Source organism: Thamnophis sirtalis, unplaced genomic scaffold, assembly GCF_051295495.1.
Source record: "Thamnophis sirtalis isolate CommonGarterSnake01/CBP01778 unplaced genomic scaffold, rThaSir2_p1.2 scaffold_15, whole genome shotgun sequence".
In the NCBI taxonomy this organism is placed as follows: domain Eukaryota; kingdom Metazoa; phylum Chordata; class Lepidosauria; order Squamata; family Natricidae; genus Thamnophis; species Thamnophis sirtalis.
Window position 1 is genome coordinate 43,567,036 of NW_028261395.1, and position 26,868 is coordinate 43,593,903.

General features: G+C 46.0%; 1 protein-coding gene across 1 annotated transcript; it reads left to right on the forward strand.

Moving 5' to 3' along the window:
- The first annotated feature begins 9,835 nt into the window (after positions 1-9,835).
- TMEM278 (transmembrane protein 278) lies at positions 9,836-25,840 on the forward strand. The gene is made up of 2 exons (XM_014063045.2): positions 9,836-10,552; positions 24,372-25,840. Exons 1-2 carry the CDS (start codon positions 10,283-10,285, stop codon positions 24,639-24,641), a joined length of 540 nt encoding a protein of 179 aa, XP_013918520.1. The 5' UTR covers positions 9,836-10,282; the 3' UTR covers positions 24,642-25,840.
- The last annotated feature ends 1,028 nt before the right edge of the window (positions 25,841-26,868 follow it).

Below are 26,868 nucleotides of genomic sequence, written 5' to 3' on the forward strand. Positions count from 1 at the left end.
TAGGGCCAGCGTACCTTAGAGACCGCCTACTGCCACATACCTCCCAGAGGCCAGTAAGATCCCACAGATTGGGCCTCCTTCAGATGCCGTCAGCCAGACAGTGTCGGCTGGCGGGCCCTCGGAGGAGAGCCCTCTCTGTGGCTGCTCCGACTCTCTGGAATCAGCTCCCTCCCAGAGATCCGGACCTTACCCACTCTCATGGCCTTCAGGAAAGCTGTTAAAACCTGGCTGTTCTGGCAGGCCTGGGGCTGTTGACCTCATTGTTGAGGTCCAGCCCCGATTAGAATGAATGTATGTGGCTTTGTGTTTTTAAACTGTCTTTTTTTTTCTTTTTTTTCCCTTTCTCTTTTTCTTCATTTGTAAGCCGCCCGGAGTCCTTCGGGATTGGGCGGCATATAAATTTTAATAATAAATAAATAAATAAAATCTGCCAGACTCATTACAGATGTCTTCACTCTCTAATCTGGAGTGGAGCCCCCCCCCACCCCAATCCCCCCCCCACCTCTGCCTCCTTCCCTTCCTCCTTCCGGCCTCCCCATCTGATTTCCCAACGGTTTTCTAATTTCTGTCCTGCTTGAAATTAGATTTGCTCACTGACACTAATACAGAGGTGCTAATACCACTCTGTAAAGCCCTATTAAGGTCACCCCTAGATTACTGCATCCAGTTTTGGTCGCCCCACTGTAAAAAAAGAGGTGGAGACTCTATAAAGAGTGCAGAGAAGAGCAATCAAGAGGATTAAGGGACTGGAGGCTAAAACATATGAAGAACGGTTGCAGGAACTGGGCATGGCTGATCTAGGGAAGAGAAGGACCAGGGGAGACAAGATAGCAGTCTTCCAATATTTGAGGGGCTGCCATAGAGAGGAGGGAGTCAACCTATTATTCTCCAAAGCAGCCAAAGGCCAGACAAGGAGCAACGGATGGAAACTGACCAAGGAGAGACTCAACCTGAAAACAAGGAGGAACTTTCTGACCGTTAGAACAATCCACCCCATGGAACAGAAGTTGCCTTCAGAAGTTGTGGGAGCTTCATCCCTGGAGGCTTTCAAGAAGAGACGGGAATGCCATCTATCAGAAATGGTGTAGGGTCTCCTGCTTGAGTGGGGGGTTGGACTAGATGACCTACAAGGTCCCTTCCAACTCTGTTAATCTGTTAACCTTTCCCCAACAAGTCGGGATCTCGGAGTTTTCCCGGAAGGGAAACCAACCTCCTCACTGTCCGAATCTCCTGCCAGCTCCGTCAGCCGCTGGCGGGCCACAACAGTTCCAAAGGGAAGGAGCCACCACGGAGAAGGCCCTTTTGTGTCCCGCCAGATCGACTTCCTTAGGGGATGAGGCCCGCAACGTTCCTTGCCTCCCCGCTCTAGTGGGTCGGGTGGACATAACCAGGGTCCTTCAGATAACCTGCTTCCTATGGTTTAAAACTAGTTCAAGCGAACCAAGTTTCTCTACTTCGCCTCTTTTCTCCAAGTCCTCAGATCGTTTCCATTTGTGTTTGATTTGGAGTCTCTCAGCCTGTCCAATTTCCTTTCCCCCACTGCACCAGAAATGGCATAGCCGTTATTCTAATCTAACCCCATGGTTAAAAGGCAGATTGCAATATCAACCAAGGCAGCAGTCGAGCTGTGGACTGTCCACATAGTGATAAAAATTTGCAGCTTAATTGTGCGGTTGCGAGTCTGTACATTTCCCCCCAGAGGTTCATTTTGGGTAGTACAAGCTAATTAGACCCATAACTCAAAGGCGAAGCTGTTGGGAACGGTGCAGGCGCTCCCAAAATGGCTACGTCTGTTTTATGGTGAGGGGTTTTTTTTTCCCACCCCCAACTCTGCTGATCCGTATGCCTGATTTCTTTACCAATTAAAAGAAAAATCCAGGAAACCATTGCTCAGAGATGAAACTCGAAATAAATTGGAGCACTTGCAATATTTGGAAGCACTTGGAATACTGCATCCAGTTTGGTCACCATGATCTCACACACACCCCAAAAAAGTTGAGACCCTAGAACAGGGGTCGGCAACTTTAAACACTCAAAGAGCCGCAAAGGTCCTAACCGGAAGTCCACCATCCAATTCTGGAGCCGACTGGAAGTCTGGTTCCCTCACCATAGAGTCTCCTCCTAGTGTGGTGTCCTTTTTCCTCTACTGACCGGAAGTCCGGTTCCCCCACCATAGAGTCTCCTCCTAGCGTGGCGTCCTTTTTCCTATACTGATCGGAAATCCGGTTCCCCTACCATAAAGTCTCCTCCTAGCGCAGCATCCTTTTTCCTCTACCTGTCCTAACCGAAAGCCCTTGTCAAGGTTCCAAATAGCATCCAAAATTAAATCAGAGTCCAAGGCAAAGGATTCCTCAAAGCTCCAATTGATGAAGAGAGTCATGTTGGCACATCTGGGAAAACCCGAATCTGAAAGCTTCCTGGTTTTCCTCACTCAGTTGAAAGTTCAAGATCTTGCCCCCACACCCACAAGTCCATCACACAGTCCAATCTCCCACTGCCATGCTGGCAGCTTCCACCCATCCAGTTCCGGTCAGGTGCAGAGGTGCAGAGACAAAGGATGACCTTGGCTTTCTAGAAAGAATATTGATATGGCTACGTATCACCCAACTCCATATAATCCCCCCCCCATTTTCCCACAATAGAAAATGAATAGTAGAAAGTGTGGCAGGCCCTATCAATTGTGGAACCGACCGGCAACAGGGAGCCTCAGCAGAAGGAGGAAAGAGCCACATGCGGCTCCAGAGCCGCAGGTTGCTGACCCCTGCTCTAGAAAAAGTGCAGAGAAGAGCAACAAAGACGATAAGGCATCTACAGGCTGAACTGTATCATGAATGGTTGAGGGGACTGGATATATCTAGTCTAACAAAGAGAATGATTAAAGGTGATTTATTAGCAGTCTTTCAGTATTTAGGTGCTGTCAGAGCAATGAGAAGGTCAGCCTGTTCTCCAAGCACCTGAGGCAGGACAAGAAGCAATGGGTGGAAACTAATCAAGGAGAGATTCAACCTGGAATTAAGGAGACATTTTCTGACAGTTAGAACAATTAATCAGTGGAACGGCTCACCTCTAGGAGATGTGGGTGCTCCAACACTGGAGGATTTTAAGAAAAGTCTGGAGAGACATTTGTCCAGAAATGGTATAGGGTCTCCTGCTTGAGCATGGCGGTTAGACTAGAAGATCTCCAAGGCCCCTTTCATCTATATTACTCTAAGTCCTGAAAGTGGCGAGGGTGGGGAAGGAGACGGGCAAAAAAGAAAGAGCAATTGTGAGGCACAAACACTACACGTCTCTGGAGAACATTTTGTGCAATCTGTCATGTTTGTTTGCACCCCGGACGCCATCTGGATTTTTTTATGCAATTATTGCAGGGTATTTTAAGTGCAATGGCTGCGGATAAAAATCAACCACGCAACTTTTCGTTGGCGGCTGAGATGAGGGGGCTCTGTCTGAGAAAGGGAAGGAATAAATGATTCCCAAGCTGGAAAGAGGACTGCAAATGGGTTTAAATATTCATCGGAGGAAAGGGGGAATTTGAAAGCCACGATTCCCAATATTTTTTCAGCTCCCAGCGGGAGGGAATAATACCTTCTCACTACTCTTTCATGTTTAAAAATTAACCCGGTCAGCAGCTGAATCTGACTTTAATGCTAGTCACAAACAAGGCACATCGTCTGCACAGGACTTAAGTTCCTCAATACCACTTTATAAGGCCTTGGTAAGGCCAAACTTGGAATACGGCATTCAGCTTTGGTCGCCACAATGTAGAAAAGATGTGGAGACTCTGGAAAGAGTGCAGAGAAGAGCAACAAAGAGGATTAGGGGACTGGAGGCTAAAACATATGAAGAACGGTTGCAGGAACTGGGTGTGTCTGGTTGAATGAAAAGAAGGACTAGGGGAGACATGATAGCAGTCTTCCAATATCTCAGGGGTTGCCCCAAAGAAGAGGGAGTCAAGCTATTCTCCAAAGCACCTGAGGGCAGAACAAGAAGCAATGGGTGGAAACGAATCAAGGAGAGAAGCAACTTAGAATTAAGGAGAAACTTCCTGACAGTTAGAACAATTAATCGGTGAAACAACTTCCCTCCAGAAGTTGTAGGTGCTTCATCACTGGAGGTTTTGAAGAATAAATTGAACAACCATTTATCTGAAGTGGTGTAGGGTTTCCTGCCTAAGCAGGGGGTTGGACTGGAAGACCTCCAAGGTCCCTTCCAACTCTGTTATTTTATTCTATTCTATTCCTCCAGCCACAGTTTAGAGCAGGGGTCCTCAAACTTTTTAAACAAGGTCCCTCTGACTGTTGTGGGGGGGGCGTGGACCGGTTAGGGGGGGCGTGGCTAGATGGTCATGTGACTGGGTGGGCATGGCCCATTTAGCAATCCGTTAAGCAATACACACAAACTAAACTTTGTTTTGCCTTTGTTTGCATGTTGCTCTTGGGGTTGACTTTCCTTTTCACTAGATCATTTTTTTTTAATTCCAGTTGTTTAGGAGGCTTCCGCGTGGCCCGTTTTTTGCTGGCAGAGCGCTACTGGAGGTCGGGGAGGCCAAAATATGGCTTGCACAGAGTTTGCTTCATGCTCTTGGGAAGCCTCGGTCGGAACAACAAGAGGCAACGGATGGAAACGAACCAAGGAGAGAAGCAATCTGGAATTAAGGAGAAAGTTCCTAACAGGGAGGACAATTAACCAGTGGAACAGCTTGCCACCAGAGGTTGTGGGTGCTCCATCACTGGACATTTTTTTTTTTTAAGAAGAGACTGGGCAGCTTCTTGTCTGAAATGATATAGATGATTGAGCAGGGGGTTGGACGAGGTCGCTTCCAGCTCTATCTGTGCTGACAACTCTTGGAGAAATCAACAGGAACCTCGGTTCAGCACCACGGAGAGCGACAGAAGCAAAGACGCCTTTTCCCCAGTTCTGGCTTAGAAGAATTGACTTGATTCTGTAATCCTGCGAGAGGAGACTTCAAGGAACTCCCCAAAACAAAACTTCCATATTTATTTTAGAGCCAAGTGCTTGACTGGTCCTAGGTGCTATGGACAAATATCAGGCCAAGTTGGCTTACACATTTTGCAAGCTACTGGATATCCCCAAACTCATTCACTCCCTTCCTCTGATTTGTGTGTGTGTGTGGGGGGGAGGGTTTGACATTTCTTGTTGTGTCCCATCTACAGCCAGCAGAGCTGGCAGCAGGATGGGAAGCGAGGAGGTTGGGGAGGAACATGGGCCAGTCCTGAGGGCTGAGGAAAGCTCAGACAAGGGCTCTGAGTCGGAGGCAGAGAGGGAGATAGACAGCAGTGAGGCAGAGGAACAGCTGGAGCCTGTTCCCAGTGTGAGCAGGCACAGAGCTGCTGGAACACAACTAAGAAATCACGATCGACTTGGAGGTGAATGGCCCCTCCCATAGGAAACAAAAGAGGAGCGAATGGGGAGGGGTCTTTTGCAGGAAACAATTCGTTCCTTCGGTCGTGTCGAGAGTGGAAAGTTCTGTTTGTGACTATAAGAGACTCTGTGCCAAGTTTTGCCTTGCCCTGCGTTTGGAAACTAGTTATCTGGCAGCTCGCCAAATGAGATAAGGTTCGTGTGGATAAACATTCCTCAGAAAGACTGTTTGCCAAGCCTTACTGACTGCGAATAAAAGGAATTCACAGTCACGTAAATAAACGGGGTTTTGCCAAAACCAAGACTCTGCTTCATACATTTTAAGGAAGCCTGGGTCAGAACTAGTGGTGGGATTCAGCCAGTTCGCACCTATTCGGGAGAACCGGTTGGTAACTTTCTAAGCAATTCGGAGAACCGGTTGTTGGAAGAAATCTCCTTTTGTTTTTTTCCACTTTACAGGGCTAATCCTGTAAGGAAGGCAGGAAGGAAACATTCTGGTGTTGCTTCTAGCCTAATCTTTATTGCCCTGCTTACAGAAACTGCCTCTCCAGTTAACCCTTATTACCATTGTAACTGCTAAGGTGAAGCGCCCATCAATGTGAGTGACGAGTTGGCCATGCCCACCCAGTCAAATGCCCACCAAGGCCCACCTACCCAGCTGGTCATTAGGGCAGAGAACCAGTTGTCAAATTATTTGAATCCCACCACTGGTCAGAACATTTATTTTGAGTAGGTTGATAAATACTTTGATCTTGATCCCTTGGGCATGCTTCCTCGGGACAAGACTTGATACAGTCACACTGTAAGTGCTCACACCACTTCCTTCCTCCGAAGCGCCCAGGGAATCATTACAGCCTCTCTTAATTTTCTGCCAGAGAAACTGTATTTTATCATTCTCCTCTCACAACTCTGGGGGAGAACACTTGACGCTGCCAGCTGAAATGTCTATTTTTAAGATGACTTCTGGCACTTCCTTTTATTTTTACACGCTGCCTTTCTCCATCGCCTTCCCTCGCCAATTATCGGCTTCGCGACACCGGCTGATGATGCAGAGGAGAAACAAACTTGCAGATGTGAGATGAAGGAGAACGATGAGGGGGACTCTGTAGAACCGTGTGTTGGAAGCTGGCATGGAAGCCTTATGAGAGGTTTGTCCTACCAGATCTCCAGCCTTCCTGGCCATCAAACCTCCAACCTTCTTAGCAGCTTCCATTCCACTAAGAAGGATGCTTTCCCTATTTTTTTTATGCCTCTTAGTTGCCAGGTGAATGGGACGCGATGGCTCAGTGGCTAAGACACCGATCTTGTCGATCAGAAAGGTAGGCGTTCGGTGGTTCGAATCCCCAGCGTCGTGTAATGGAGTGAGCTCCCATGATTTGTGCCAGCTTCTGCCAACCTAGCAGTTCGAAAAATGCAAGTAGAAAAACAGGGACCACTTTTGGTGGGAAGGTCACAGCGTTCCGTGCGCCTTCAGCATTGAGTCATGCCAGCCACATGACCAGGGAGACGTCTTTGGACAGCTCTGGCTCTTCGGCTTTGAAACGGAGATGAGCAGCGCCCCCTAGAGTCGGGAATGACTGGCACGTATGTGCAAGGGGAACCTTTACCTTAGTTGCCATATGAGGTTCCCACCACCCATCCCAAAAGCCAGGCTGATTTGAATTTCTCTATCAGGATCCCTTTAGTTGATGCGCTAAAATGTTGGAAGTCATACTGGGACAATTGCTAAGCCTTCAGTAGAATGTCAGGATTACTGGTTTGGTACAACCTTTTGAACTGTGAACCGATCGAGTGGGCTATATTGACAGAATGTGCTAAGTCCTCTAGAGGCACACAAGCCATTTTCTAACCTGGTTAACCCCAAACAAAGACCATCATTCTAATATGTTCAGAACTGCAGAAAAAACCATGGCTACCAACCTGCCTTCATACACTGCACGAGCCAAAAAGAGGGCTGTGAAAATATCTACAGACTCCTCATATCCTGGGCATAAATTGTTTCAACTTCTACCCTCAAAACGATGCTATAGGAAACTGCGCACCAAGATAACTAGACACAAGGACAGTTTTTCTCCCCCGAACGCCATCACTCTGCTAAACAACTAATTCCCACAACACCGTCAAATTATCTACTAAGACTGTATTACTATTATTCTTCTCTTCCTTCCTAGTATCTATCTCTCCTCACTTATGACTATAAGCATGTTGCTTGTATCTTTAAAATTTATATTGTTTTATTTATTTCGTAGTATAGTTTGATTGCTTATTAGTAATCTATGACTGTTGCATCTTATGATTCTTGATGAATGTATTCTATTTTATTTTTCTTTATCTACACTGAGAGCATGTACACCAAAGACAAATTCCTTGTATGTCCAATCACACTTGGCCAATAAAGAAATCTCTTCCCTTCCCTTCCCTTCCCTCCCCTACTCTACTCCTGTTCTGATCCATTCCTCTTCCATTCTTGATGAATTATTCTATTTTGTTTTTCTTTATGTACACTGACAGCATATGCACCAAAGACAACTTCCTTGTATGTCCAATCACACTTGGCCAATAAAGAAATATCTTCCCTTCCCTACTCTACTCTACTCCTGTTCTGTTCCGTTCCGTTCCATTCTTGATGAATTATTCTATTTTGTTTTTCTTTATGTACACTGAGAGCATCTGCACCAAAGACAAATTCCTTGTGGGTCCAATCACACTTGGCCAATAAAGAATTCTATATTCTATTCTATTCTAATCTATTTTGTACATTTTAGGCCAGAAGTGGGACCGTGTAAAACGAAATTTCAACCTGGAAGGTATCCACTCTGAGTCAGCTGCTCCCTTGTCCTGCAAGCTTTCCTCTAACCATCCAGCTCCTTATAGGTCCATTGAGTTGGAAAGGATTGAGGAGATCTACTAGCTCGATCTCCAACCACAGCAGGGTTTTAGAAACAAGATATTTTGGAGTCCCCAAGGCTCAGGCTATTAAACCTGAGTACAATGGTTAGAATGGTGGACTCTGCCCACAGCCAGGAAGTTCAGTTCTAACTGGCTCAAGGTCGACTCAGCCTTCCATCCTTCCGAGGTGGGTAAAATGAGGACCCGGATTGCTGGGGACAATATCCTGACTCTGTAAACCGCTTAGAGAGGGCCGTGAAGCACTATAAAGTGATATATAAGTCGAAAGGTTGGGAGTGTGTAAAAAACAGTCATTTCCCCCCCAATGCTGTTGCAGATGAACCATTGTAAATTGAAGAGTACCTGCAATTGGATGTCTTCCCCCCTTTTTTTCCTTCCATGAACACTTCTGGGGAAAAAAAAAACACCTGTGAAGGTTGACTTCAGAGATGGATCCAGGCCCCTTAACCCACCTTAGCTGGAATCAACGTTGACCAATGCCAGTATCAGGCCTGCAGTTTTCTTTTGGATCTTTGGCCTGCCAGACTTTCTATTCTTCTACCCTGCCTTTTCTCTATTGGGGGAAAATGGGAGGGGGGATTGTATGGAGTTAGATGCGATGTAGCCATAACAACATTCTTTCTAGAAAGCCAAGGTCATCCTTTGTCTCAGCACCTCTGCACCTGACCGGAACTGGATGGGTGGAACTCGCCAGCATGGCAGTGGGAGATTGGACCATGTGATGGACTTGTGGGTGTGGCGGGGTAGGATCTTGAACTTCCAACCGGGTGGGAAAAACCGGGAAACTTTCAGATTCGGGTTTCCCCAGATGTGCCAACATGGCTCTCTTAATCAATTGGAACTTTAAGCAATACTTTTGCCTTGGACTCTGATTTATTTTTGGATGCTATTTGGAACCCTGACAGCCAGCCTCACTCTGTGACTACATTTTTCAACATCTCCCAGAGTTACTGCAATGGGGCGGCTCGCACAAGAAATAAATCTCGAATGCAAAAAAAAAAGTTGCAAGTCAGAGGCAGAGGTAGAAGTCTGCGTCTTGGGTGGACAAATCAGAACTTCCACCCATTCCTTTCTCATCCTTTCTCATTAATCTCCTTTCCCCCCTCTCTCTCTCGCTGTCCTCTGCCTGCCACCCTTTCTCAGCCCACTGGTCCTGTTTCCCCCCCCCCCGCTCCCATCAAGCGGAAACACAGAGCAGGGACACACCAAGAAAAAAGATCAGCGGTCGGCCTGACTTGATGGAAACGGTACATAGTAAGCAACTCGAAGGGGTGGAGAGTAGCACAGCAGCAGCAGCTAATCAGCTAAGGATTGGATGCCTGCAGGAGAGAATTCGGTGCAGCTGCTTCTAAACACACTGCACCGCGATCAGAGCTGGCTCGGAAGAGAGAAAGGAGCCATCGGCTCAGGCAGGGAGCCTTCCTGCGTCCGGACATCACCAAAGAGAAGGAGGAGGGCTGGAAAGTTAGAAGTTGAAGGACCAAACCCTGTCCAGATAATCAGGGGATGAATCCAGTGCAACCTGCTGTGGAGACTTGTGCCGAAGGGGGGGACTGGTGTGGTGTGGAACTTCTGGAAAATTAAGCTGGAAAGTCAACCCAGGAGGTGGAACCAGAGGATGGCACATGTGTTTGCCCCCCTTCCTTGCCAATTTCACCCCAGCAAGTTCTTCTCGCACCAAGGACTCCAGTAGGTGAACCGCCCCCCCTAAGGAAAAGTTCGTCCCATCCCTTTGGAAGGTCTTCTCCACCTCCTACCATTCCAGGTGAGGCCACCACCTGATCCTCCCGAAAAGGACATGTAAGAACTTCTCTCTTATGTTCCCAAGCCCGTTTCCATCCGATCTCCTGTTTCCTGGAAGTGGGCACCACTTAGGGAAAACCCACCTCGGCCACGAGCTTATCCCCTAACCGGGCGCTCCATTTTGGACGGAGAGAAAAAGGAGAGGGGGAATTAAGGAATCCGACGCCTGGTTTGGATCTTGCCGAAGATGTCTGATCAGGAGATTGATGACTACGATGGGGACAACTTCTCCGACACTTCCCACACCATCCAAACTCTCCCGCCGTACAACATGGAGGACCAGCTCCTGCCCATGGAGCGTCGTGGCACCTGTGGCTGCTGGGCGTGGACTTGCTTGGTGGGGACTATGAATGCTTTTGCCTTTCTCCTAAACTTCCTTCTGATGGCTGCCATCTTTTCGGTGGTCCTCCTGCCCGCCGTTGTCGTGGTCTATTTTGGATTCCAGTGTCACTCCCGCGTAAGTAAAATTCAGCAAGCTGAACTTTCTGGTGAGGAAGCCACAAATAGAGAGAGAAGTTTAAAACCTGTCTAGTGGGTAGGGGAGGTTTGTACTCTGTCCATTCTCAGAGGCATTGTCTGTCTTCAGTTAAGTCATCCTTCGTGCTAGATTTGATAGTCCCATTCTTCGTCCCATTGAGTTCTGATGCATTTATTGTTAGATTTCTATTCTGCCTTTTAGAATAGAACAGAATAGGTGGCTCGGGGGCTAAGGCACTGAGCTTGTCGATCAGAAAGGTCGGCCGTTCGGCGGTTCAAATCCCTAGCGCCGCGTAACGGAGGGAGCTCCCGTGACTTGTCCCAGCTTCTGCCAACCTAGCAGTTCGAAAGCGGGTAAAAAATGCAAGTAGAAAAACAGGAGGCATCTTTGGTGGGAAGGGAACAGCGTTCTGTGCGTCTTTGGGTATTGAGTCATGCTGGCCACATGACCACGGAGATGTCTTCGGACAGCGCTGGCTCTTCGGCTTTGAAACGGAGATGAGCACCGCCCCCTTGAGTTGGGAACGACTAAGCACATATGTGCAAGGGGAACCTTTGCTTCTTTTGCCTTTCGTTCATGACCTCAAGGAGATCTAGGTAGTGTTTCCTTCTCTTATTTGTTTCACTGCAGGAACAATGAGGTAGGTTGTGCTGAGAGAGTGACTAGTCCAAAGCCAGCCATAGCTAAGGGACCGAAGGGAAGCTGGAGTTCCTCAGTCTTTTTGCCCAACCCCTTAATGACTCTGCCATCGTTGGCTATGGGGGTCCTTCACTGGATGACAAGCATCCCAAGACAGCTCCAATGCAATTGATGCTTCACACTCCTAATGCCCAATGGGAATTTGACCCACGAAGTCCTACCCAAAAGGCATTGTTGCCTGTAGTTTTATTTTCATGTACACCAAAGTTGATCCTGGTTAAGGAAAGGTGGGAGGAGGGTAGAGATCCTGCTCACTTCCTTCAAGTGTCAGAGAGTTCCTTTGTTGGCTTCGTTTGATTGTGAAGAGAAAGAATGTTGGCTGCTGACGGACAGTTGATGGGGAATGATGCCGTTACAGGAAAACGGTAATTTTCACCTGGCAACTATTGTCCCTTGCTATAATCTTTACCCCTTTAGTCTTTGTATGACTTCTCTTCTGGGAGGAGACTTAATGTATGAATGGTAATGTGCGTATTTGGCCGTGTATGAATGTGCAAATACTCTTCTTAAACAGACTTGAACAAGGATCTTAGTCTTAACTAAAGGAACCCCCCCCCTCTGGTTCTCAAACTGTGAGCAAAGACCCCCTCCTCTTCTCAACTGCTGGTTCCTCCTCTGAATAACCTGTTACAAGAAGTAACAGGTGGAAAATCACTAAAGAGAGAAGCAACCTAGAACTAAGGAGAAATTTCCAGACCGTGAGAACAATTAGAATGACTTGCCTTCAGAAGTTGTGAATGCTCCAACACTGGAAGTTTTTAAGAAGAGATGGGATAACCATTTGTCCAGAATGGTATAGGATCTCCTGCTTAAAGCAAGGGGGTTGGACTAGAAGATCTCCAAGGTTCCTTCTAATCCTGTTATTCTATGTTTTATGAATATGGAAGTAGCCCTCTGCAAAAATCCAGGGTATTCTCCTTCACCCTGCGAGGGAAGGGAAAGCATTTGTTGGAAAGCTAGTAGCCACTAATCATTAATACCCCAAGAGAGAGGAATCTTGCAGGATCTGTTCCCCAATTTTCCCAATATGAGGAATCTAGCATTCTTAGCTAGCATAGCCATCGCCCTACCTTGACTGCATCCTACCCCCGTTAAGAGGTTGAGAACGAGCATGTAATCTTGAAAAGACTCCATGGCTTTCATTGACTTTCCGAATCCCATCCTGTTTAAACAGCCAACTTGATCGGGCTTGTTTTCGGTTTGTGGAGTGGGATCAGATTCAACCTGCTAAAAGTTATCTCCAGTGACCAGGGCCCTGGGCAAAACAGTGTACTGGGGTTCCTATGACAGCTACTCGCAGGAATAAAAATGTAAATGGTCGATAAAATTAAACATGTTGTTATTAGTTGATGTTGTTAGTTAGGAAGTCGTGTCTGACCCATCACAACCCCATGGACAATGTTCCTCCAGGCCTTCCTGCTCTCATCCTCTGGAGTCCATTGAAGCTCACGCCGGCTGTTTCGGTGACTCCATCCAGCCACCTCCTTCCCTGCCGTCCCCTTCTTCTTCTTTTGCCCTCCATCGTTCCCAGCATGAGGCTCTTCTCCAGGGAGTCCTTCTTCCTTCTCATTAGGTGGCCAAAGTCTTTGAGTTTCCTCTTCAGGATCTGGCCTTCTAAAGAGCAGTCAGGGTTGATCTCCTCTAGGACTGACCGGTTGGATGGCCTTGCTGTCCAAGGGACTTGCAGGAGTCTTCTTAGCAATAGCAATAGCAGTTAGACTTATATACCGCTTCATAGGGCTTTCAGCCCTCTCTAAGCGGTTTACAGAGTCAGCATATTGCCCCCAACAACAATCCGGGTCCTCATTTTACCCACCTCGGAAGGATGGAAGGCTGAGTCAACCCTGAGCCAGTGAGATTTGAACAGCCGAACTGCAGTCAGCTGAAGTAGCCTGCAGTGCTGCATTTAACCACTGTGCCACCTCTTCCCCAGCACTAGAGTTCAAAGGCCTCCATTCTTTGGCCCTCAGCCTTCCTTATGGTCCAACTTTGACAGCCATCCATGGCAACTGGGAAAACCATCCCCTTGACTAGACGCCCTTTTGTTGGCAGGACAATGTCTCTGCTTTAGACCTTAAGTACTAGAAGTAAAAAAAAAAAAAGCAGTCCAAGGGACTCAATGCAGGAGTCTTCTTCTCCAGCACCAGAGTTTCTTTATTTTATTAGCATGTTAGTATTAATTTTAAAAAAGTGCAGTAAAATGTAATAAATATGTTGCTTGTATTGATATGATCCAAGGCGCATTGAAGGGTTAACATACACAGATTAGTATGGGGCCCCCATGCTCGTGGGGGCCCATAGGCAAGTGCCCATCAGGCCCATGCATTGAGACAGCCTTGCCAGGTACCTCTAAACACGGCGTTCTAAGGAGCAAGCTCAGCTAACTAGCTGGGGACTCACAACGTAGCAAAGGTGGGAGTAACTAGCACACTGTTATAGACCCGTATTTAGGTCTCTTATCTTCTGAGCCGGCCTCTCACATCCAATCACGTGGGGTTCCTTTGCACAGACACTAGACACCACGTGAAGTTAGCCACTGCAACAACTGCAGCGTGGGAAGGATTCCAGAAACGTCGGCCTGATTTCCAGTTATTGTGAAATAATAGGATAAATAATAGGAAGCGCCCGGGGTTTGATTTCGGAGGGTGTCCACCTTGTTTCAGTTAGGCGGTATAGGAAAATGTGATAGGGGAGGTTTGTACTCTGCGATCAGCCCAGCAACGTTGATATTGTCAGAGACAAAAAATAATAATTCAGCAGCTCTGGAAAAAAAAAAAGAGGGAAAAACCATACCCTTGGCCAACCGTGTAGCCTGAAGACCATTTTGGAGCTTCAGAGAGTCATTTTTCTCCCAAGAGTTAGTTGAAATCTGCAAATTTCCCCTCTCTGCAAATGAGAAGGGAGGAAAACGAGACCTTGGAAGGTGGAATTAGAACCCACTGGACAATAAGAATTACAAGGATCCAGGAAAAAAATTAATAGAATAGAATAATCCAGACCTTCCGCATAGCCCTCAAAACCTGGCTGTCCCGACAGGCCTGGGGCTAAAGACCTCAACCCCGCCCGAATTGTTTGAATGTTGTGCTTTTAGCGATGTATTGTCTTATGTGTTTAATCTGGTTTGTCCTCCCTTCCCTCTGAACTGTGAGCCACCCTGAGTCCCCCCAGGGAAAAGGGCGGCATACAAATAAAGCACCTATACCTATACCTATAATCCAACTCTGTTATTCTATTCTATTCAACAGAATTGGAAGGGAACTTGGAGGTCTTCTAGTCCAACCCCCCTGCTTAGGCAGGAAGCCTTACACCACTTCAGACAAAGAGTTGTCCAATGTCTTCTTAAAAACTTCCAGTGATGAAGCAGCTACAACTTCTGGAGGGAAGTTGTTCCACTGATTAATTGTTTTAACTGTCAGGAAGTTTCTCCTCAGTTCTAAGTTGCTTCTCTCCTTGATTAGTTTCCACCCGTTCCTTCTTGTTCTGCCCTCAGGTGCCTTGGAGAATAGCTTGACTCCCTCTTCTTTGTAGCATGCCCTGAGATATTGGAAGACTGCTATCATGTCTCCCCTACTCCTTCTTTTCATCAAACTAGACATACCCAGTTCCTGCAACCGTTCTTCATATGTTTTGGCCTCCAGTCCCCTAATCCTCTTTGTGGCTCTTCTCTGCACTCTTTCTAGAGCAGTGGTTCTCAACCTGTGGGTCGGCATCCCTTTGGGGGGTCGAACGACCCTTTCATAGGGGTCGCCTAAGTCCATTGGAAAACACATATTTTCGATGGTCTTAGGAACTGAGACACCAATTTTATGGTTGGGGGTCATCACAACATAAGGAACTGTATTAAAGGGTCGCGGCATTGGGAAGGTTGAGAACCACATCTTTTTTTACATGGATAATTTTGTGGTCCCGTCAAGGCTCAAAAAGCTTCTACCAATGTGTACAAATCTTACACATGGGTTGTAAGAACCGTCTGCCTGTAAATTCTAAGGAAAAGCAGTTTTGTTATCAATTTTTGGGTTAGGAAACACAGCAGGAAGGACAGAGAGGAATTCAAGTTATTGCACTTTGCATCTCTTTAAAAACACAGACACAGCCTGATCTAAATTTCCCCTTCTGTGATTACAATCTAAATAAATTCCAGATCTTCACTCACAGCTTGGCTCCCCACCAAAAAAAAATTTGGTCTAATTCTAACAGTATTTTCTTTCCCCCTGTAGCTTGCTTCTGTTTTTTTTTTCCCTCCCAGCCTTCTCCTGCTCCTTAGGTTCTGTTTGTATTTGCCAGCACACGGACTGAATTCCATTTAATGTCTTTTTAATTAACAGTTCCCCCCACCACCACCACAGTCAGTCTCTAGGATTTGTCCAATAAATTAAAGACAGGGTGGGGGGGAAAGGAGAGGAGATCAGTTAAAAAAAAAAGAGGGGGAAAAATTTCTGAATCGATATTGTCCATGACTTCAGACAGTCCCGACCCGCCCTTGATTCATTCCGATTGACAAACTCATTTTCTCCTTATTAAGTATTCTGCAGATCGACTGCCAAAATAGTGTGAGTGCCAATAGGGACAGATCTACTCAAAAGGCATTTAATCGTTCTAGCCTCTTTCTTTGCATTCCTAGGGAACTTGAGCTTTATCAACCTTGCCTGCAGAGATTTACCCCTCCCTCAAAATATTTTTTTTTAAAAAGCCTTTTACTGAATCAGGAATTCAGAAAAGGGGAGTGGGGGGGACGATCCCCGAAAAACCCAGGAGAGAATGATAATCTGAGGCTGAATCCCAGGTCAGGAGGCCCCTTCCAATGAGAAGGGGTTTTCTTGCTGTTGGGGGAAGATACATTCTCTTAACAGGAAGAGCAATGCCAAAAGGGGATTGATTCCCCATGGAAAATGCCACGGAAAATGGGGAAATTCCTTCAAGATTCCTTCATCAGCCATTACCGGACAAAGGGCCAATCAAGGAGCAGATATTGGGAGCTGTCCATGGTCTTGAAGTGTTGGGAAATAATACCTTTTCTTTCTTTCTATCTATCTATCTATCTATCTATGTCTGTCTGTCTATCTATCTTTCGATCTTTATTTCTATCCCTCTGTATCTATCTATCTATCTATCTATCTATCTATCTATCTATCTATCTATCTATGTCTGTCTGTCTGTCTATCTATCTTTCTATCTTTATTTCTATCCCTCTGTATCTATCTATCTATCTATCTATCTATCTATCTATCTATCTATCTATTTTTCTATCTATCCCTATCTATCTATCTATCATCTATCTATCTATCTATCTATCTATCTATCTATCTATCTATCTATCTATCTATCTATCTATCTATCTATCTATATATATATATATATATATATGGTTAAAGTGCAGTATTGCAGGCTACTTCTGCTAAATGCCAGCTGCCTGCAATTTGGCAGATCAAATCTCACCAGGCTCAAGGTTGATTCAGCCTTCCATCCTTCCGAGGTGGGTAAAATGAGGACCCAGATTGTTGTGGGACGTAGGCTGACTCAGTAAACCACTTAGAGAGGGCTGTAAAAGCACTGTGAAGCGATAAGTCTACGGGCTATTTCTATTTCTATCTATCTATCTATCTATCTATCTATCTATCTATCTATCTATCTATCTATCTATATCTCTGTCCATCCATCCATCTATCTCTCCATCCATCCACCCATCCATCTCTCTATCTATCTATCTATCTATCTATCTATCTATCTATCTATCTATCTATCTATCTATCTATCTATCTATCTTTATCTATCTATCTATCTATCTATCTATCTATCTATCTATCTATCTATCTATCTATCTATCTATCTATCTATCTTATCTATCTATCTATCTATCTATCTATCTATCTATCTATCTCCATTTATCTCTCTCCAAATCTCTCCATCTCTCTATCCACCCATCTCTCTCTCTCTCTCTCACTCTATCTCTATTCATCCATCTCTCTCTCTCCATCTCTCTCTTTATATTTATCCACCCATCCATCTATCCATTCATCTATCCATCTATCTCTATCCATCTATCTCCCTCCCTCCCTCCCTCTCTCTCACACACACACACTAGCAGGGTGACTCTGGGTGATGTGCATCTAAATTCCCTCCCATTAACTAATATAAAGAGCATAATAAACAGGAATAATAGAGAGAGAATGCTAATATCAATGGAGTCACCACACTATTTTGTCCATCCCCCTGGGGTCCCAGGCCTGCTGCCATAGCCCTGTCTTGAGGGACCTTCAGAAGCTTAGAGGCGATGAGGCCATCCTCACTGTTTTTTTGGGGGGGGAAGGGGATTCCACCCAGCAGAAAAGGCCGGCCATTCTATCTCTCTCCCTAGAGGGCAGAACCCACAGCATGTCCATGAAATCTGATTTGGGACCGGCTGATGAAAGGTTTTGCTTTCTCTGGCTCCCAATTACTTTTCAATTGATCGGAGAGCGGGAGCCCAATGGCTGTTCAAGCCAGCTTAATTAAAAGGTGGGGGGGAGCTATTAAAATGCTCAATCAATCCTGGATCGTAACTTTGTTCTCAGAGTGACCTCTCTGGAATCGATGACGATGCCTGCAAACCAGCAGCCACCCAGCTGCTCCAAGCTGAGCTTTGTTTGAGATGAGTAGCAAACAAAAATCTACCATCCCATCCACCCACCCCAAGAGATGCCAGATGGTGACTTTCCTTTCTGTAGTGGCAAACAGGCCATCAAGGAGGCAAATGACACCCCTGGGTATTCAGGGGTATGGTTAGCTAATGGCTCCCCAGGATCTGTCAGCTTTTGTAGCCAGCCGTTCCCCCGCACAGCAGTGACAGTTCGGAGGCTGATGCTACGCACTGAATATCGGTCATGTTACGCAAGCAGGATCTTCTCTGCAAACTCACCCAGCCGTCCCTTGCAAATGGGACACTAGGGAATGCAAAGCCCAAATTCCCTTCCCGTTACTCAGCTTAGTTTCCTGGCCCAACTGGTATTCTGACCGAGACTTACCGAGACCATGAAGCAAACTCCTGGTCCCAACAAAAACCCCTTTTTTATTTCTGCTCATTCACATTCAGCAAAGTCTTTCGAGGGAGGATTTACGGTCACAGACCTTATCTGGCTTGGAGAGCTGCCAGGCCGATATCTGCAAAACTCTTGGCAAGGAGTCTCGGAAAGCAATTAAGTGAACAAATTGTCTCCTGCAAACTCTACTCCCCTTTCGCTCTTCTTTTATTGCCTCTGGGAGGGGCCATTCATCATCCACCTGTGACCTCACTCCCAAATCGACCCCTGTTCTTTAGCAGTTCCCTTATCCTGGCAGCTCTGCGCTTGTGCACACTGGGAACAGGCTCCAGCTGTTCTTCTGCCTCACTGATCTCCAACTCCGAAGGCAGCCAATAACTGGCATACGGCCCTGGCCCCCTCTCTGCCTCCGATACAGAGCCCTCATCAGAGCCCTCCGCTGGCTGCTGGCGGGCCACAACAGAGATATCAAAATATCTGCTTTGCCACCCTGAGTCTGACAACTAAAGCTACTGAATTCTTTTTAAACAGGATGGGATTTGGAAACTCAGCGAAAGCCATGGAGTCTTTTCAAGATTACATGCTCATTCTCAAACTCTTAACAGGGGTAGGATGCAGTCAAGGTAGGGCGATGGCTATGCTAGCTAAGAATGCTAGATTCCTCATATTGGGAAAATTGAGGAACAGATCCTGCAAGATTCCTCTCTCTTGGGGTATTAATGATTAGTGGCTACTAGCTTTCCAACAAATGCTTTCCCTTCCCTCGCAGGGTGAAGGAGAACACCCTGGATTTTTGCAGAGGGCTACTTCCATATTCATAAAACATAGAATAATAGGGTTAGAAGGGACCTTGGAGATCTTCTAGTCCAACCCCCTTGCTTAAGCAGGAAATCCTATACCATTCTGGACAAATGGTTATCCAACATCTTCTTTAAAACTTCCAGTGTTGGAGCATTTACAACTTCTGGAGGCAAGTCGTTCCACTGATTAATTGTTCTAACTGTCAGGAATTTTCTCCTTAGTTCTAGGTTGTTTCTCTCCTTGATTAGTTTCCATCCATTGCTTCTTGTTCTGCCCTGTTTTGCTTTGGAGAATAGCTTGTCTCCCTCTTCTTTGTGGCAACCCCTGAGATATTGGAAAACTGCTATCATGTCTCCCCTAGTCCTTCTTTTCATTAAACTAGACATACCCAGTTCCTGCAACCGTTCATCATATGTTTTAGCCTCCAGTCCCCTAATCCTCTTTGTTGCTCTTCTCTGCACTCTTCCCAGAGTCTCAACATCTTTTTTTACGTCATGGCAACCAAAACTGAATGCCGTATTCCAAGTGTGGCCTTCCCAAGGCCTTATAAAGTGGTATCAACACTTCACGTGATCTTGATTCTATCCGTCTGTTGATGCAGCCTAGAACTGTGTTGGCTTTTTTGGCAGCTGCTGCACACGGCTGCCTCCTATTTAAATGGTTGCCCACTAGGACTCCAAGATCCCTCTCACAGTTACTACTATTGAGCCAGGTACCACCTTTACTCTACCTGTGCATTTCGTTTTTCTTGCCTAAATGTAGAACCTTACTTAAGATTTATGGTGTAAATCTTCAGAGGTTCCTGTATCTTTAGAGCAACATTTTCCCCCCAGTCCTTAAGGAAAAAGAGAACTGGGAACGTTTGAAGCAGCTCATGATTTAATTTCCCCATTCTCTCTCTCTCTCTCTCTCTCTCCCTCCCTCCCTCCCTCTCTCTCCCATCTCACGTCCCTGTAGAGATTAGGCGCTTCCTTAATCTGACTCATTTCCCTGGAGTTATTTATTACTGTTTATTACCGCGTATTAAAAGAGCAATCAAACTCTCCTGGGCTTTATCAGCCCTAATTACCTGCCATAAGACTGCAAGAAATTCCCACCATTTTATCACAGTTCTACAAAAAAAAAAAATGAAATAAAGAAATCTCGCTGCGGTGAGAAGACAACAGCAACGAAACGAAGCAACAGAAGCTGCTAGCTAGATAACGGAACCTAACAAAGCAACTTTCCAGAATTAGAATTAGCTTAGAAAGTAGGCAATTAAGGGAGGTAGGATGATTGAGATTCAACAGAATGGGAATGTACGGGTGTGGAGTTAGAGGTCTTGCAAACCTTTAGGTTTTTTGGCCAATATTGCTAAATGGTTGGGAGATGTCAACTTTGGCCAAGGAATTTCTTCCCTCCAGCTCTTCCCCTTTCCAGCTAGCTAAAGCGGCCGCCATGATCTCTTGTAGCAGGGAGTTCCACTGTTGACCCATGTGTAAACTCACTGCCCCATGGTGTCAGGGCTACTGCTTTAGGCAGCTGGGAAAGGGAAGAGCTGGAGGAAGGGGTGTGCAGAGTGGATTCTTCCCAGGGAAAACTGGCTTGCTTGTACGCACTCTGAATCGTATGTGGCTTTAGCTAAGCAACAGTCATCCTACCAAAGTCAAATTATACGTTCCCTTAATACAAATCTAGACCTTTTGACTGCCTGAGAGATTGTTCCGAGCGAGGCTTCCCAAGAGCATGAAGCAAACTCCTGGTCCCGAGAAAAACCTCTTTTATTAATTGACTGTGAATTCTGTTCATTCACATCCAGCAAAGTCTTTCAAGGGAGGATTTACAGTCACAGACCTTATCTGGCTTGGAGAGCTGCCAGGCTGATCTCTGCAAAACTTGGCCAGGAGCCTCAGAGAGTCATGAACCAATGAAACACACTAATTGTCTCCTGCAAACTCCACTCCCCTTTCACTTCCTCTGGGAGGGGCCATTCATCTGTGGCCTTACACCTTGTTCTTTAGCTGTTCCCTTCGTCTGGCAACTCTGCACATGCACACACTGGGAACAGGCTTCAGCTGTTCTTCTGTCTCACTGATATCTGACTCTGAAGGCAGCTGATAACTGGCATACGGCCCTGGCCCCCTCTCTGCCTCCGACACAGAGCCCTCATCAGAGCCTTCCCCAGACTCCAGGACTGGCCCATCTTCCTCCCCAACCTCCTCACTGTCCGAATCGGCTGCCAGCTCCACTGGCTTCTGGCGGGTCACCACAGAGATATCAAAATATCTGCTTTGCCACCCTGGGTCTGACAACTAAAGCTACTAAATTCTTATTTCGTGAACACGTAGCTTTGATCTTCTTCCTGCAAGATGGATCTCCTTTGGCCTGGATCTTTTTTTTATTTTATTCATGTCAAGTTGTATTTCTTCTCTGTCTGGTATCCCTTCTGAAAAGCTTCAAGTGGAAAACATGAAATTCAATGCCCTGTTTTTTTTTTCTCCATTCGCTCCTAGGTTTCACATTTTCTTGGCACATTTACAGTATCCTTTCCCCAAAAGACGATAGAAAAAAATTGAATCAAAGGCACGCAGAGGCAGAAGCAGAAAGAATGCCTCTCGCTGGAGGTGAGAAAAATAAATTGCATCTTGGCATAACAGAGAATATTGAAAAGGTGAAATGGCTCACGGCATTGATACCTTGATGGCTTGGACACATTTAGGGCGCTAGGATTATATCCTCCTGATCCAGCATCTAGGTACCATATTTTTCAGAGTATAAGACGCACCTTTCCCCCCCAAAAAAGAGCGTGAAAATCTGGGTGCTTCTTATACACTGAATACAGCATTTTTGGCCTACTGAAATCCTGCACCCTTTGCAAAAATGGACATGTAGAGGATTTGGGAAGCTTGCAAAGTGCTCCTGGGGGCTGGGGAAGGCAAACATGAGCGAAAAACAGGCTGTTTTGCCACATCTAGAACCCAGGAACATTCTACAAGTTTCCCAAAGCCTCTGCATGCCCTTCCCCCCCTTTTTTTTTGCAAAAAATGGCCCGTTTTTGTGAAAAATGGGATGGTTTTTGCTCGTTTTTGCCCCCCCCCCAGTCCCAAGGAGCACTCTACAAGCCTCCCAAAGTTCTGCATGCCTCCCCTTCTTTGTGCAAAAAACGAGGCGTGCAGAGGATTTGGGAGGCCTGCAGAGTGCAAAAACCTTTTTTTAAAATTTGCCTCTTCAAAATCATGATGGGTCATACTCCGAAAAATATGGTATCTATAGAAAACTGAAAAGTCAGAGATTCATCTTCAAGAGTTAGAAAAGCCATGTATAACATATTGCTCAATACCTCTTCTAACCTAGGCTTCCCAAGAGCATGAAGCAGACTCCTCGTCCCAATAAAAACCCCTTTTATTTAGGTTAAAGGGAATTCCTCTCCAGCAAAGTCCCAGCCCACAGTCTTTCAAGAGATTTCACAACTACAAACCTTTACCAGGCTTGGAGAGCTGCCAGGCCGATATCTTCCAAACACCACACTGTAGCAGACAATTACCATACTTTTTGGAGTATAAGACACACCTTTTTCCCCTCAAAAAAGAGGCTGAAAATCTGGGTGCGTCTTATACACTTAATACAGCATGTTTTGTCTCCCAAAACTCTGCCCCCTTCACCAAAGTGGCTGTGCATAGCCTTTAGGAAGCGTTCAGAGAGGTCCTGGAGGCTGGGGAGGGCAGAAATAAGCTAAAAATGGTCTGTTTTTTGCTCAATTTTGCCCAGCCCCCAGGAGCACTCTATAAGCTTCTTAAAGGCTTTCCATGCCCTTTTTTTGACAAAAAATGGGGCCATTTTGGGGAGGTTTGCAGAGTGCAAAAACCTTTTTTTTAAAATTTGCCTCTTCAAAACCTTGGTGCGTCTTATACTCTGAAAAATATAATACTTGTGGCGACGATCATAAGAGGAGGGAAATGGTCATAAGGTTTTTTCAGGACCGTTGTAACTTTGAAGTGTGAAAAGCTGTCGTAGCTAACTTCCCCACCCCCAGTGTCGTTGTAACTTTGAACGGTCACTAAAATGAACTGTTGTAAGTCGAGGACTGGCTAAACGTCAGGCTGCTGATTTTGTTTCAATGTGGTTTAACGCTCCGACCCTTTAAAAAAAAAAAAAAACAGAAGTAGAAATCTCAGACTTTGCATCCAATGTTTCATTCTGATTTTTTTCTTCTTCTCAGATCTTTCTCCACTCCCTTTTTCGCTCCCCTCTTTTCCTCTTGGCAAAGCAAAAAGTCAATTGCCACCAAAATGGGCATTTTAACATGACAAGAGAGCAGATTGGATGGGATGGGAGCTATCCATAAATGTAAATAAAATTGAATCGAGATTGCTTTTTTCCTTTTCGGCTCCCGGAGGCTTCGGCACAGCCTTTTATCTTAGAAAACATGATTTCAGCCTGAAGAAAATCGATCTGGACCGCCTGCTCTTCTCGGGACCGATTCAACGGGCTCTTCAGGATAAATACAGAGTTTTCTCCATATTGTAGGATCAGAAAAGCTAAAATGTTTTTTAAATTTTTTTTAAATGTACATAAGTATTGAATACATGAACGGTGTGGCATCTGAAGTGGTGTAGGGTTTCCTGCCTAAGCAGGGGGTTGGACTAGAAGACCTCCAAGGTCTCTTCTCTTCTCTTATTCCTGTTCTATTCTATTCTGTTCTATTATATTCTCTAACTCCTGTTCTGTTCTATTCTGTTCAGTTCTCTTCTCTAACTCCTGTTGTGTTCTGTTCTAATTCTATTCTATTCTCTAACTCCTGCTCTGTTCTAATTCTATTCTATAACTTGTGTTCTGTTCTGTTCTGTTGTTCTCTAACTCCTGTTCTGTTCAGTTCTCTTCTCTTCTATAACTCCTATCCTGTCCTGACCTATTCTATTCTCTAACTCCTGCTCTGTTCTAATTCTATTCTATAACTTGTATTCTGTTCTGTTTTGTTCTGTTCTCTAACTCCTGTTCTGTTCTGATCTCTTCTTAACTCCTATTCTATTCTCTAACTCGTTCTGTTCTGTTCTATTCTATAACTCCTGTTCTGTTCTCTTCTCAACTTCTATTCTATTCTATATTCTATTCTATTCTCTAATTCCTGTTCTGTTCTATTCTATTCTCTAACTCCTGATCTGTTCTGTTCTGAACTCTTCTATTCTAACTTGTTCTGTTCTCTTCTCTTCTGTAACTCCTGTTCTCTTCTCTTCTCAAATTCTATTCTATTCTATTCTATTCTATTCCCACCGCCCCTGACTCACTTCCTCTGCTCTTCGCAGGTGCTCCACTCGACCGCCTACTACTGCCAGACCATCCTGGACGACAATAGCTCTTCGGCCTTGATCATCCTGGGCTTTGTCATCATGTCTCCCCTCATCGTGGTCTCCATGGCTCTCTACTGCAGCCTGGCCCGCCGGCTGCACCTCTTCCTCTGCTTCCAGCCATGCGCCCGTGCCGTCTACAAAGGCGTGAAGTGGCGGTGGTACGAAGAAGGGGGGCTGTGTGGGTGCACAAAGGAGTGGAACCACCAAGTCAAGGCTTGGGTCTGAGCTGGTCCCCCCCAGCCTCTCCATGCAGCTTGGTTGTTTTCAGTGGGGGGGGGGGCATCAAGAAAGAGCAGCGATAGTAACCCACCACCATGTTTCCCCTGCAGGCTCTTTGTGCTAAGGAGTAGCCAGGCTAAGGGCCTCCCTGGATTTCAAGGCAGCTTTGGGCTAGATCAGGGGTTGGCCACCCACAGCTCTGGAGCCGCATGTGGTTCTTTCATCCCTCTGCTGGGGCTCCCTGTCGCTCAAAATATGTGTCACAGCTGCTAATATGCGAAACCTAACGGCATACAATTTATTGAGCTTTTCAACCCCCCGGTAGGTTTTGTGGCTCCCGGTGTTTTCTGTGGGAAGTGGATCCAAATACCTCTATGAGTGTTTAAAGTTGCAGACCCCTGGGCTAGATGACCCCACCGGGGGTGTGTGTGTCTGTCTATTATTTGTCATTGTGAGCTGCACAAGGGGCGGGGCCGAAGCAGAGGAGGGTAGGACAGGGTGGGGATTCCATTCCCCCCTAATTCTCTTCACCAGTACATTCGATGACTTCGAGTCTCCGATTTGGTTTTTCTTCAGCTTCGCTTAGTTTATGATTCATAAATTTTGGGTGAGTTGATGGATCAATGTGTGCCGTAAACCCAGGAAATGGATTAATTCAGGATAAATGTCAGAATTTCCAGCCTTCCTGAAGTAGGCCCATTTTTCGCCCTCCCCGAGCCTTTGCGCGCACCCTGCACTTATCTACATCCAAAACAACCCACGTTGGGACTCCTGGGAGGGGTAGGGCAAGGTGGGCATGGCCAGCCAGGAGAGGGATTTGGGGGTTCTCCGAACTGCACAGAAGCTTAGCTAGAGGTTCTCCCGAACCCCTGCGAACTCCCAGCAGCCCACTCCTGTAACATGAGGCATAGTTGAAATGCGCCCATATGTTTCTTGAATCGCTGAGCCAGCTGCATTTTTGCTTGACAGTCCAGCTGTAGTCCCACACCGATGTCTCATGGCTATCCTTAAAATGAGAATGGGATACAATATTTCTCTGGAACCCGTCATGGTTGGGCATCCTGTAACGCACCGATTGTGAGTGGTGTTTCCGGCTACTCTTCTTCCTGTCCTGTGTAACTTTTCCAGCTGCTGTTGTGTATCAGTATTGTGGGGACACCACCGACGACGCCCGATGCTCCTACGCTGTCTAAGCTAGATATTAAAGAATCTTTTAAAATATGCATGTCCATCGTCTTGGTCTTTTTTCTCCCTTGTGGGAAATGTGTCTTCTGAATTGCTTAACACTACAGGAGTGAATGTACCACACCTGGCAAGTGTTTTTGTGGCTGGCCACTGTCAACACAATCTTTATCACTGCCTCCAGTTTCAGCATTATATTTATTTATAGTGTTTAGCTACTTTTTCTCCCACTGTCTGCTTCCTTAACTACTCGGTCTTCCTTCTCTCTGGCCTGTTTATAATTGCTCTGCTATCCATCTAATAATTTGGATAAATACATTGCATATGTTGTGGCCCACCAGATTCGGACAATGAGGAGGTCAGGGAGGAAGATGGGCCAGTCCTGGAGTCTGGGGAAGGCTCTGATGAGGGCTCTGTGTCGGAGGCAGAGAGGGGGCCAGAGCCATCTGACAGTTATCAGCTGCCTCCAGAGTCAGACATCAGTGAGGCAGAAGAACAGCTGGAGCCTGTTCCCAGTGTGTGCATGCGTAGAGTTTCCAGATGAAGGGAACAGTTAAAGAACAGGGGTCGACTTGAGAGTAAGGCCACAGGTGGGCGAAGAACGGCTCCTCCCAGAGAGTATAAAAGGGGAGCAAAAGGGGAGTGGAGTTTGCAGGAGACCATTAGTTTGCTTAATTGGTTTATGACTCTCCGAGACTCCTTGACGAGTTCTGCAGATATCAGCTGGCAGCTCTCCAAGCCAGATAAGGTCTGTGACCGTAAATCCTCCCTTGAAAGACTTTGCTGGATGTGAATGATCAGAATTCACAGTCAATTAATAAAAGGGGTTTTTGTCGGGACCAGGAGTTTGCTTCCTGCACTCGGGAAGCCTCAGTCAGAACAGTATACATGGAAATACAGGTAGTCCTCAACATACAGCAGTTCATTTAGTGACTGTTGGAAGTTACAACAGCACTGAAAAAGAATGACTTAGGATTGTTTTTCACATTTTTACAACCTCCAAGTTCATGTGATCAAACTTCAGGAGCTTGGCAGCTGACTCGTATTTATG